Source organism: Mycena indigotica, assembly GCF_014461135.1.
Source record: "Mycena indigotica strain 171206Taipei chromosome Unknown Mind.scaff0010, whole genome shotgun sequence".
In the NCBI taxonomy this organism is placed as follows: Eukaryota; Fungi; Basidiomycota; class Agaricomycetes; order Agaricales; family Mycenaceae; genus Mycena; species Mycena indigotica.
Window position 1 is genome coordinate 2,037,253 of NW_023503009.1, and position 12,859 is coordinate 2,050,111.

The 12,859-nt window shown below is 50.3% G+C and overlaps 4 protein-coding genes across 4 annotated transcripts; 3 read left to right on the plus strand and 1 right to left on the minus strand.

Moving 5' to 3' along the window:
* Positions 1 to 4,318: 4,318 nt before the first annotated feature.
* Positions 4,319 to 5,895, plus strand: MIND_01133400 (putative SSC1-mitochondrial HSP70 member; the record flags this gene model as incomplete). Its single annotated transcript, XM_037367880.1, has 8 exons — positions 4,319 to 4,362; positions 4,412 to 4,487; positions 4,534 to 4,573; positions 4,627 to 4,648; positions 4,992 to 5,005; positions 5,058 to 5,389; positions 5,434 to 5,546; positions 5,601 to 5,895. 8 exons carry the CDS (start codon positions 4,319 to 4,321, stop codon positions 5,893 to 5,895), a joined length of 936 nt encoding a protein of 311 aa, XP_037215712.1.
* A 196-nt stretch (positions 5,896 to 6,091) lies between these two features.
* Positions 6,092 to 7,525, plus strand: MIND_01133500 (uncharacterized protein; the record flags this gene model as incomplete). The annotated part of the gene is made up of 1 exon (XM_037367881.1): positions 6,092 to 7,525. The coding sequence occupies one exon, from the start codon at positions 6,092 to 6,094 to the stop codon at positions 7,523 to 7,525; it is 1,434 nt and encodes a 477-aa protein (XP_037215713.1).
* Positions 7,526 to 8,689: 1,164 nt separating this feature from the next.
* MIND_01133600 (PUM-HD domain-containing protein) lies at positions 8,690 to 10,605 on the plus strand (the record flags this gene model as incomplete). The annotated part of the gene is made up of 9 exons (XM_037367882.1): positions 8,690 to 8,692; positions 8,745 to 9,002; positions 9,058 to 9,499; positions 9,543 to 9,619; positions 9,674 to 9,769; positions 9,816 to 10,025; positions 10,081 to 10,324; positions 10,378 to 10,506; positions 10,559 to 10,605. 9 exons carry the CDS (start codon positions 8,690 to 8,692, stop codon positions 10,603 to 10,605), a joined length of 1,506 nt encoding a protein of 501 aa, XP_037215714.1.
* Positions 10,606 to 11,092: 487 nt separating this feature from the next.
* MIND_01133700 (uncharacterized protein) lies at positions 11,093 to 12,508 on the minus strand (the record flags this gene model as incomplete). The annotated part of the gene is made up of 1 exon (XM_037367883.1): positions 11,093 to 12,508. One exon carries the CDS (start codon positions 12,506 to 12,508, stop codon positions 11,093 to 11,095), a length of 1,416 nt encoding a protein of 471 aa, XP_037215715.1.
* Positions 12,509 to 12,859: the final 351 nt, after the last annotated feature.

Here is a 12,859-nt window from a genome sequence, read left to right on the forward strand (position 1 = left end):
TCTACGAAACCATCCACGAAGAGTTAGCCAGCCCAGCTACCTTTAGCATTCGAACTGCCGAAGAACCACGAGGGGATGCAAGCTCTGTTGCAACACTCTGTACAGTCCACTTCAGTATGAACTTGGGCATCCTTGGGTGCGTTCAAGATCGTCTTCGAGGCCATCGCGTGCCCTTCCCGCGTCAAGTGCTTTCACAGAGTCACCGAACACTATCACGAACTCTCCTCGACCTTCTGGAGACAAGGAGAAGAACCGGGACCTGCTGACTGCGACGCGGCGCTGCGAAGTGAACTCACCGACCTCAGGTATGCCCAGCATCGTCTTGCCGCGGATATCAAGGATCTTACTACTGAAAGAGATGACCTTGTGACAATTTGCCGTCGCCGCGAGACTGAGGTAGCCAAGCTAGAGGATTGTGCCGCGCAAAGGGAGGAGCGTATTGGCCGGATGAAGAAATCACGCTTCGCCAACACGGCGTTGTCCTTGGTCTACTTTGTGGCGTCAAGCACGAGGATGAATCCAAGGGATTGCTACTTATGAAAGCTGAATCGGAGCTTTCTCGCGCCAAAGCCCACGCACAACAGTTAGTTGTCCAACGAAAAGGTCTCATCCAAGCGAAGGTTGATGCGAAGGTCGACGACTCGGAGGAGGAGGAGGAGGATTCAGACGCTGTGATTGAGCTCTCTTCTGATCTTCCAGATGTGAGCATTGGGTAAACTGAGACTACCCTGAGTATTTTGTATTACTTGAGCATTCAAGCTCATCACGCGTCAACGTATGTCTGTGACGTTTGTGTGTGACTTTTGTGACAGACGCGTTTTGTTTACTCCACCAACGTGAGTAGGTTTTCCTCAGTGCTCATGTGGCCTCAAACGCTTTTATAGCGCGTATTCTAGCCTCCTCAATGCTCTCTTCTACGCCAGCCTCTTGTGGCCCGGTGCCAGTGTCCCTGCGTTGCGTGCCTCCTCGAGAGGCCGGCTCTGCCAAGCTCTCTGCGGGAAGGACTAGTAGGGACGGTTGGCGCGACGACAATCGCGTCCTGGAGAGCCAAAGGAGCGTACAGGTGTGTGCGTAAGAACCGCTGCAGTTCCGTACTTACTCGGGCTTCGTGGGCACAGGCCACGGGCGGTCTCAAGCGTAAACAAAGCTCTGACGTCTTGGCGCCTGCATACGAAAACGTGTACCAGGGCAATTGTCTTCTGGCTGATCTGCTGCCTCAGTACAAAGAGGAGCATGCGCAACACCGCGGTGGACTTGAGGCTTCAGCCCAACCTTACGAGGACGAGCCCTTGCACAACCCATACAACGATTTGCTGGCCCTGATTGGCCCACGTCGTTCGCTCAGGCTAGCCAACCTACCGCCTTCTCCTCGCGCATCAAGCTTGGACCTCCACGCACTCATCCATAAACGACCTCGCATTTCCAACAAGCCTAGCCCCGCCTCACACCCTGAACTTGAACTCAACGTTGAGACGACTTCGGCCTTGGACCACCTCCCGTCATCCCACCTTCCTGCCTCGCTCAAAGGGGCAGAAAGAGGGCCTCTTCCCAAGCGTAGTAAGAAGGATGATCGTTATCTCCTTCCAAAAAGCCGCGCCTTGATACAACCTGACGGCGACTGGAAACTTCTGAAGGCCTCGCCTTCACTGACGGAGTCAACGGCGGCGCCTACGTTCTCACAGAGTGCATCAGCATCAACTGCAGATGACGGCCCAAGCGCGAGCGTCACTTCAGCGGCGAAGAGACGTAGAAGAGGTGCTGGCAGCAAACGCAACAGATCTCACCGTAGAGGCCCCAAAACTGAGGCAAGCGCGTCTAGAGAGGTGGCCAAACTTTGGTCAAGAGGACAGTGGCTGCAGTCCCAATCGTTCTCACTCTCCTCCGACTCCTCTGTAGCCTCCAGCGGGTTGCAGGGCGTTCCGCCACCTCTTTTGAGCAGGGCTCTGCTGTTGCAGCTCTGGCATTCAACTGAAGTCAAGGGAGAGGCGCTGCACAAGTATATTCGATTGTTTTATCCCTCCTACTATCATAAGGAAGACGTGTGAGTTAGGCAATCTTTCTGGTAACCATGTCTGAATTCTTTTAGCGTATCACAAGAACGCCCTACTTTTTATGTCGATCGCAACGACGTCATCTTCATGTATCGTTCCTCGCGTATCCCTTGGTTTTTGGAACAAGATTCAATGCAGCAAATTGAAGAGGCACACGACCTGTTGGTTGGCCGTGATCTGGAAGACCCCGCATTACGCGCTGAGTGTCAGGATGGTAGACGGGGGCCTCATATGGCAATAATAATCGGACATCACCGACAATCTGCAAAGGTATTCTTGTTGTCTGTAAACTGTTTGCATTGGCTGATGGACCAAAGGCCCCATTTCTCACTGAGTGGCATCGCCGGCATGAAGATAGGGTGTCCAGGTTCCTCTTGCTACCCATCATCCGTGAGCCTGCCGTTTTCTGGCCCTGTCATAGTGCTAACTGTGGCTAGCGGGTTAGTCGAGGACGTGGTCACCAAGGTGTTTCCTGGTGTAGCTGCACGATTCAAAAAAGAATCTGCTTGGCATAAACGCCAGCACGGAATCAGTCCTCTCTTTGGACTCTTTTGGTGTTTCTGCTTAAATGCTTGGTTTCCTGGCCAATCTCGTATCTCCTGCGGGCCACATGCCGACAGCAAAAACCAGATAGGAGTCTGCGTGCTGTTTATCTACGTGCTGGCCAACGGTGTGTGGGAGCGCGATTCTTGGAGCACTTGACTAAGCAACTTCCAGCTCATTTCAACGATGATCTCAGGACGTGGTTGGTTATTTGGGAAGAGGGCCTAGTGGTGCAGTTGCCTCCCTGGACACTGGCAGTTTACCCTTCCGCCCTGTTCTGGCATTTCAATATTGATGTGGATGGTAAGTTCGGTGCTTAATATTATTGTGGGTGCTAGCTTAAATATCTTCAGGCATCAAGTTCGTCACCACTCAAGGAGATGTCCGTCCCACTCCGGAAAACTCCAAGCCTCTGTCCGATGGCGACGAATGTGGACGTGGGAGCATGGTTTTCTTCAACCAAGCCTCCATGAGCACAGGCCCTTTACTGGGGTTTGACACCATTGCAGAAGCAAAGAGGGCGGGTTTGTCTGGTCAAGTAGACATCGGTGAGACCATCAGCGAAGCCTTCACAAGGCTTGGTAATTACATCTCTATGGGCAGTAGAAACAGTGAATAGTCTCTATAAACCAGTTTGAATCCTGCTGCAGAACGCATCAATACCTCCAAGTCTGCATCCATGCTTATCAACCCAATTCCTCCTCAACAAGCCCTGCAGTCAAACCTCGTTGGCCGTCAAAGGTGGCCGACCATCATGCAGTTCGGGTGTGCTTGATTTTACAGGTTGATTCAAGAACTGCATCACCAGTTTTGTTCTCTGGTGCAGAAGAATATAACGCCCAAGACAGAGAATTTGACTGATCACGTGTTCATGTCGATGATTATCTTTACTCCGCTCCGTGAACGGGCAGTCCAAGCAACACACATTCTCCCACAATCTTCCAACCCCACCACAATTTGAAGAGACCAAAGGTTTGTTGCTGGCGCTCGCCAACATCTTATTTATCACTGCCAATTAGCTGCTCAAGGTGTAAACGCCTGTTGTAGTAGCGGTGTACTGGATGTCCCATCTCATTCTCCAGTCACCATGTATGTCTAAACTTGAAATTTTTGCAGATATACGGCTCCAAAACTGACGGTGTCTCTTCTGAATCAAGCTGCGGAGCCTCAATCGCTTCCACCGTCAGCGCATTGACTGAACCTCCCGAGAGCGACGACGGAGGAGAAATGGAAACTCTTGTCATCGCCCAGGTGAACAAAGCTCGGAGAGAGGAGGTGGAGCTCGAGCTTGAGGTGGCAAGAAAGGGGGTCGTGGCAAGGGTCATGGGGCGGGGGGCAAGTAGAAAGGGCAAGGAGCGTGAAGTCCAGGACTCCGAAACCGAGACCGAGAGCATCCCGCTGGCACCTCCACCACCACGGCCAAGACCTGTTCCTCGACGCCGAGTGGTCACTGACGAAGGCTGATTACTAGTGGCTAAAGTGAAGTTGGTACTAGATAGTGCGCTGCTAACCACATTGATCTGTAAAACGGACTTCCCAGTAACTCGAATTGAATTTGTGCATTCCAAATCGCATTCTTAATACGAGTTTCGCAAGTGTCTCGGAGAGATAGAGCCGCAGAGCGCGTGCAGCGGCCATGACAATTGAAAACGCGTTTATGACAAAGCGCATGTGATCGATTTCGATGAAATCATTGCTTGTCAACGAACCACCACCACACGACAATGCTCTACGAGGACGTTGCAAGACGAAGCGGAAGTCTGGGGCTGTTCGGTTGCAAGGGAGAGAAGCACTAATGGGACCGTGGGGGGGGGCAGAATAGAAGGCTGGACTGGGCGAGAACAAGCAGTGGGGCAACAAAGACTTTGCGCTAGTGTGGCCCGTCGGCAAGGCGTAAGTAGTCATCTTCCGCCGCTCAACGCTCTCTCATGCTTTTCAGGGAGCTAAGTTGGCTCATTCCATGAGCTCAAAACTCAGCGGTATGCATCCACGGTAAATGATTACAACCACTCTTTTCTGACTTTACCACCAGGCCCAGTCGTTAGCAGTCGTTGGTATCGACTTGGGAATCACCAACTCTTGTGTTTCTGTCATGGAAGGCAAGATGTCTCGTGAGAACTCGAAGCGCCCGCACATCACCCTCTCTCGTTGCCTTTGCTGATCATGGTGAGCGACTGTTGGTCTCCCCGCGAAGCGAAAAGCCGTGGTCAATGCGACGAACACCGTCTTCAATCGCCTTATGGGAGGCAGTTCAATGACAAGGCGGTTACCGACAACCGCAAACACTGGCGTGTTCGTCAATCTATTTTTCTTGCCTTAGTGACTCTGTTTGTTGGCTATTTGCCATCGTCAGCAAGGGTGGCGGCAGGCCAGCTGTTCAGGTTGAATACGATGGAGGGAAGAAAACTTTCGTATGTTCTTCTTCCAAATTTGATGGCTTCAAGCTGCTGAGTCGACAGTCAGCAGAGGAACTTTCTTCCATGGTGTTAACCAAAATGAAGGAAACGGCGGAGCAATACCTGAAGCAGAAAGTCGACCACGCTGTCATCACAGTCCCAACCTATTTCAACGACGCTCAACGGCAAGCTACTAAGGATGCTGGGCAAATTGCTGGACTGAATGTCCTTCGTGTCATTAACGAACTCACGGCGGCTGCTCTCGCCTACGGACTGGACAAAGGCAGCAAAGCTAGAATCGTCGCTGTCTACGATCTTGGTGGTGGAACTTTCGATATATCCAATCTCGAAATGCGCGACGGCGTCTACGAAGTCGAGTCCGCCAACCATGACAACTTGGTGGTGAAGACCTCGACATTCTCCTCGTTGACCACATCCTCAAGGAATTTAAATCCAAGCACGGTATTGATCTCAATGGCCATCCAAATACTGCTTCAAATCTTTTGCGCGCCGTCCAGCACGTTTCCCTGTTCATCTCCACCAAGGACAACACTTCGTGCGTGTTTTATGCCTACACTTTGAAAGATCTAATGTGTGCTCTCAAATCTAGCGGGCCTCGCATTGCGTGGATCACAATATGTTCTAAACTAAAGGAGTCCATAACGGCTGCTCGCACTTTCAATTCCCAAGCTCTTAGTCTGCTGCTATCTCAGCTACCAGCACTCCCAATGTGGCGAGCAGCGGGCTTCCCTGCTCACCTCCACGAAGTCGGGGTTGTGTTGCTGCCCAATCCGGTCATCGTGGACGCCGACGAGCCCAGTGACTGGTTTATGGCAGATTATGCAGTGGATCGACGACATCTGAGTTCGCATACTTGGACTGTCCCCTCAGACTTTCCTCGTTGATTTACCAACTGGACGACGCGTTTTCGGGAAAGGCCATCACTTCAGAGCAACATTATCAGCATGCCATCAAGGCATCGGAACTCTTCGAAGAGCGGAAGTTTTCGAAGAGCGGAACTCGTTATGGTCTATATAAACAGGCAGACCGAGCGCCTACGTTATAGAACTTATCGTCCCAACTGAATCGCCCACTTCAAACATGACGCCCAGCGTCACTTCACCTCCCACACCCGCAACAAACGAAGCTTTGACAATGATCGACATCCTTGGGGTCATCTTCGAAGCCTGTCTTGCCTTGAACTTTTCTGTCGAATGGCACAACGACGTTCGGCAAAAGATGGCTCTTGGGGCGGTGTGCAGGTGTTGGAAATTCACCTTGGAGTCACTTCCCGCCTTGTGGTCGCACATAATTCTGGTCCCGCGAATGCCTCAGTATTACATCGACAAGGTTTTTCGACTTGCCAAGCAAGCTCCGAAACGTTTGCGCATCGACCTTGACCTGGACTCGGAATTGGATACCATGTTTTTGTCTTCGATTGCCGCTCTGCTGGTTGCCAAAGCGGAGACAGTCACTCATATCTCCGTTCAATATATTTCCTATTCCGCCTGGAACACATTTGTCGACCATTTATCAGCGGCCAGTCCTCAACCCCGCTTTCTCTCGCTCAGATCCTTCTATGCGACTTCTTCACCCCGCCCTCAAAGCCAACTCGGAGATGCCGTCCCACATTCGTTTCCGGATCTCGCAACAAACCTCCAAGACCTTTATCTTGACGGATTGCCTCCGTCGTCGTTTGTCGTTGGTCCCAACCTGATATCGTTGTCTCTAACAAACCTTTACTTGGCCGAGGACGATACGGCTTCTTTCACTTTCACGACGACATTGTTGGACTCTCTTCGTCAAACTCCCCATCTCGAAACGCTTTTCATTGATGTGGATGAGTCCTTCACAAACCAGCCTGTGCCCCACAAACCAGTCGTTCTGCCATGCCTACACACCCTATCCTTTCTTTGCAACATGCCCTTTCCACATCACTGTGGTTTCCTGCTTTCCCTCGTCCACCTTCCGAAACTACACAGTCTCTCACTGCATCTGGCCAGTGTGCACAATACCAACAGCTTCATCTCGGTCAACGGGACCCACCTTTCGACCATTGCTGTGCTGCGTCTCATCGGCGATATTTCGGTCTATATTGAGCTAGCTGATGGTCCAGCAAAGCTCTTGTCTTCGTTGACAGGGAGCAGGCTCCGTCATCTGGACTTTCTCGATGTTGACGGACTATTTACGTACGATAAAGCACATAACGTCTTTGTCCAAACGCAATTCCTCGAAATTCTACGGCATACACTTTCTCTTCCGAATGTTCGCCTTGTGGCCATACCGCCGTTATTCTCGCCCCCACGTCCAGCCTCGCATGCAAGCTTGATCAGGTCTTTGTTGGAGCCTCTTCCGGTACACGGCGAACCTAAACGCATCTTTGAATCCCATGCATTGTGTCTCGGTATGCGCGGCAAACATTCAAATTGTGGTCGTATGTGGTCATGGGACTATTGTGGGCTTAGCTGGGAACCCACAGCGAGTCATTATCGACCTGCTCTCCTGCCCATCTTTTATCTTTCGACTTTATCTTAGATGGACCTCACATCCAGCGAGATGTCTGCCAAGAAATGTTTCCATAGCTTAATCAAATGTCATCAATTCACTTCCTGGTCTCATTTGCTCCATGCACTTTCGGTGACATCCAGTCTGAATCCGAGAACTTAACACAAGACCGCGTGTTTCCTTGTCGGGACCTTCACCGGGAATATACGTTCTTTTCGTTTTTTTTTCAATTTTTCACCGAGCGCAATAGGTTTTCGACGCGAAGAGGGAGATGACGAGTTACAAGTGAAGCATCAAGTGTCCGTGTCCTACCAGAGCTTGTCAGCAGAAAAAGCGAGGGCACTTCGGCTGAGAAGCATCGAGAAAATTGGTCGAGACGGCGGACCACGCACTTCGAAGGTGCAGATGGCGCAGATGGAAGATAATGCCCGAGATAATTGAGATAGCTGTCTTCTCGGTGGGGAAGCCCTGAAAAGGCGCCAGGGCCCGAGATATCGCTGCTAAGCCTAGATAAGTGCAAAGGCGCCATGGTGGTAGAGAATTGGCTCCCATGTCCCAATCATTTGGAAGTTTGGCATTCATGCATCGCGAAATTTTCCTCTCTCTCTCTCTGGAGACACAGAAACGTTTAACGACTAATGTTCGACCACAAATACTTGACATGACTTGACGTATTCGTTCATGATATAATTTTTCGACCTTCTACTGAGTTCCGACCGGCGCGCTCAAAGCCCTTCAAGATGAGATAGCGGTAATATGCTTCAATACTCATCCTCCCACTCTCTCCTCTTGCGCTTGCGCAGCGTATCAAGCTTCTTAATGGTAAAGTTTCGCGACAACAACGGGGGGAGTTCTGCAGGCCAAGGTGTTTCCAGAGGCTGACAGAGACATTTAGCCATTGAAGGTAGAAACCGGCAACACTCACGAGGAAAATCAGGCAACTTCTGGGCAACTTCCAAGTAGCGACCCGCATGATTCGGGAGATGAATCGACCCGCCAGTGTGCCCCACAGCTCGTCCAGCACATTGGCGCGCACCGAACGCGGTAGCTGGAAGTGCTTATCAATGAGGCTGACGTATTATCGTATCATCATCAATGGTGTGACATTTGGGTCGGAGTCATGGATTGTTCTTGCTCGATTTCTTCCTATTCCTTCTTGACGCAATGCATCCATACTCTGTTTCAAGTGAGTGAATGGTACGTCTGTTTATATCTCAAGGAAGAGTTTTTGTCTAATTTTGGGGGTCAGACACATACATCCTTCGAGTCACTTCTCGAACATCACCTCTGCCTCAACAACCGACCTCCCATGTCTCCATATACCGATGTTAAACCAGCCTGTTTGTCTGACCCAAGGCAGCTCGTCTTCTTTGACTACAACTCACCTCTGCCGTTCTACTATCCAACCTCTCCCATGCTTTACCAGCCCCGGGCCCCGTCACGCATGCTTTCATCGCAACTGCCTTCAACGCCGGTTACAATGACGGAGAAGAAGATTGAGATGCAGGTATACGCCTGACACCACTGATATTGTCTTGCGTTATTGACAATGTCAAATGTAGCACAACTTGCGACAACAGCTCGCCTCGCGCAATATGATGTTTCCGCCGCTGTCTCCCATGGGTTATCCGCCTCAGCTAGATTGTGGGCACCAAATGCTCAATATGCCAGTGTACGGTGGTGGGCCTGGGTTTGGTATGATGGCGCGCGGAAATCGCCGATTCGAAAGCCAAACACTCTCGATGCTGGACGAGTTTTGTGCGGCAAAGGGCAAGAAACGGGAGCTCAATGACCTCAAAGGTCATATCGTCGAATTCAGCAGCGATCAACATGGGTCACGTTTCATTCAAACCGAGCTCAATGACGCCACAAGTGAAAAAATCCAAAGTGTATTCGATGAAATCGTCCCCGACAATACCTTACACCTAATTCAAGATGTTTTCGGTAATCATGTGGGTAGCTTCAGCTTTGGTCCTCTTCGTCTTGCAAATGTGCTCGCCACAGGTAATACAGAAACTACTAGAGCATGGTACTCAGGTCCACAAAGACGCCCTTGTTGGTGCCATGGAAGGCCATATCATCTACCTCTCGTCCCACGTCTATGGCTGCCGCGTCGTGCAAAAAGTCAGTTCGCGAATAACTTCAATCAGCTCAACACCTAGCTAACGACAGTGACAGGCTTTTGAATGTGTAACTCCAGAGCAGCAAGCCAAGTTTGTCCAAGAACTTGAGCCCCATATTCTCAGATGTGCCAAAGACTCGAACGGGAGCCATGTAGGTGATCTAACTGGAGAATCCACATGACAAATTCGCAATCAAGGTCATTCAGAAGGTCATCGAGCGAGTTTCTCCCGACCGACTTGGTTTCATCTCAACCTTTATCGGCCACGCCTATGAGCTTGCTTCTCATCCATTCGGCTGTCGTGTCTTGCAACAATGTCTTCGTCACCTTCCCGAACCATACACCCGGCCACTTCTCGATGAACTACTCAAAGGTCATACGTCCAATCTCATGCAAGATCAATTTGGGGTCAGTGCTGGTACTTGCCTTTCTTTTTCCTCTTAGCTTATTTGGTTGGTTGTAGAACTATGTCGTCCAGTCCATCCTGGAAAACGGATTGCCCCGCGACCGATCATCCATCATTACTCAGCTTCGTGGGCGCATGCTATCAATGGCTCGCCAGAAGTTCGCCTCCCATGTCTGTGAAAAGGCAATGATATTTGGCGACTCAGACGGTCGCAAGGCGATAATTGAAGAGCTGATGGGACCAGCTGTGCGATCTGATGGCCCGACGCCAATTGGGTTGCTCATGAAGGATCAATACGGCAGTGAGTTTTCCAATTAAGAAGACCGCGATAAACCCTTCTCATTCGCGATTCAGATTATGTTCTCCAACGAGCGCTTGCCGTAGCGGAAGGCGAGCAGAAAGAGGCCCTCATCAATGTCATTCGTCCCCAACTAGCTACTATACGCAGGCATGCGACCGCTTACAGCAAACGTCTTACCTCTAGTTCGTTTTTCTCCCAATTTTATGTTTTTTTTGATGCTAATCTTCTCTATAGTCGAACGGGAATTGCAGAAACACACACCCAAGCCCGATTGTGCATAATTCTTGCCTCAAGCAATACCTGGCTATATATAATCTCATCACACACTACTAATTCGTTCTTGCTGTGTATATTTTGTTTTTGTAGTCTCATCACTCGTAGCATACTTATTCAAGCAAATACTAATGGTCAATCTGCTGCAAGACTCTAAAACAGTCGCAGTTCCATACGAAAAAGAAAACGCACCAAAAGTGGAGTGTCCCTGATCGGCCTGATCGTGCATCCGGGTTGCATTCTGCCCGTCTCTTCTCCCTTCTGTCATGCGCTGCCTCGATCTTTGGTGTCGAGAACCAGGACCCCAGCTTATTAATATGACCTTGACCTTGGGCTGTTCTCTGTGATTTCCGTGGAGTTTTGAAGTCGTACTCACTCCGAGGTTAACAACTCAGGATGTCACACATACTGGTATTAGATTGTATACGTGTAAGTCCACGATGTGGGAAAGAGTGAACAATAACAATCACATGAACCGCGAAGGAGAAAAAATGGCTAGACAAAGGAAAAGGAAGTTATGTGGTGTGCGTACTTGGAATGACTCGCTCTGGTTGCCTGTCGAAGTCCTTCGTAGTCCCAGGACCACAGGCGACCACAATTTGAATGCTCACCACCCGAAGCAGGGCACAATGCGTGTTCTTCGAAGATATATTTTACCCCACCCTGCATTGAAACGGGCTCCAATAAAGATTGGATCAAATTTTGATGGGATAATGGATACGGGGGCAAAAGTAACGGTGTTATGATCAAGAGACGAACAGCCGGTAGAGTAAGCGCATGCGCAAGGATCTCGAGAAACTGGGTTTGAACAAGGGCATTTCGTTCAGCTTCAAACGCAAACAGCCCCTGAGCATCGAGAAAATCGAGATCCCGAAGCCTGCTGCTGGCCGTCAACGACGACAAAAGTTTTGCTTGACCACTGGCGACATCGATGTAAGCAGAAACATCCCCAATCAAACGCAGAACAGTGATGGTGGAAAGGTGAGTTTCATTGGCTGAAATGAAGTTGTTCGAATTTTCCACTGCGGTCAAGCCCAATGAAAGGGTGTGTAATGTCGGAAGGTGAACTAAGGAGAGCATCATGCCGCAAAGATGTGGAAATGGCAGAGTGCAGCGAAATGATAAGGTGCTCAGGCGGGGAAGAACAACTCGGTGGTGCGAAATAGACTGGGCAAAGAATGGCTCATTGACATCGAGGAGGAGAGTTTCGAGGCGGGGTGTGTGATGAAGAGAGTCCAGTAGGTTTGTAGCAAAGGTGCTAGGCGGATCGTCTGCGGTCAGGTCCAAATTTGTGATAGCCAATGAAATCAGGTTGGAGCCAACTACGAACGAGGACGGGGGTAGGCCGTCGAGATGGAGATGCCGGAGATCGGCAGCATGCGCTCGAAATGGCTGTGGGCCACTGGGACCAATCGGAGGCCATAATCGGCAATGCGGTGTCGCGTAGAAAGATCTGAGTAAGGCGAAGTTTGACGGAGGGTTGGCAGCTGCTTGTGATAAATGGTCGACGAATGTATCCCAAACGGAGTGAGAATAATACTCCACGCAGAGGTGAGTGACGGTCTCCGCTGTAGCGACCAAGGGAGCGGCAATCGAAGATAAGAATGTGGGGGCCAATTCCGAGTAGATATCGATGCGCAAACGTTTCGGAGTTGCCTTGGCAAGACGAAAAACTTTGTCGATGTAGTACTGAGGCATTCGCGGGACTAGAATTATGCACGACCACAAGGCGGGAATAGACTCCAAGGCGAGTTTCCAACACCTGCACACCGCTCCAAGAGCCATTTTTTGCCGAACGTCGTTCTGCCATTCCACGGAAATATCCAAGGTAAGACAGGCTTCGAAAATGACTCCAAGGATGTCGATCATTGTCAAAGCGGGTGCGGGATATGAAGTAACGCTAGGCGTCATGTTTGAAGTGGGCGATTCGGTTGAGACGATAAGTTCTATAACGTAGGCGCTCGGTCTGCCTGTTTATATGGACTATAGCGAGTTCCGCGCTTCGAAAACTTCCGCTCTTCGAAGAGTTCCGCTGTCTGGAGAGTTCCGATAGCATGATCATGCAATTTGCCATAGAGGCCCGAAGACGCGTCGGATAGTCGGTAAATCAGTGAGCAAAGTACGAGGGACAGTCTATGTGAAGTCAGATGTTGTTGTCGTTCATTGACTTAGCACTCACCCGGCCCAAACGATCATCCAACTTGCCAAAGGGCAAAGGCGTTCAACCTGTTTTGTTTGCGGACAATATTTTGGGAAGCAGCT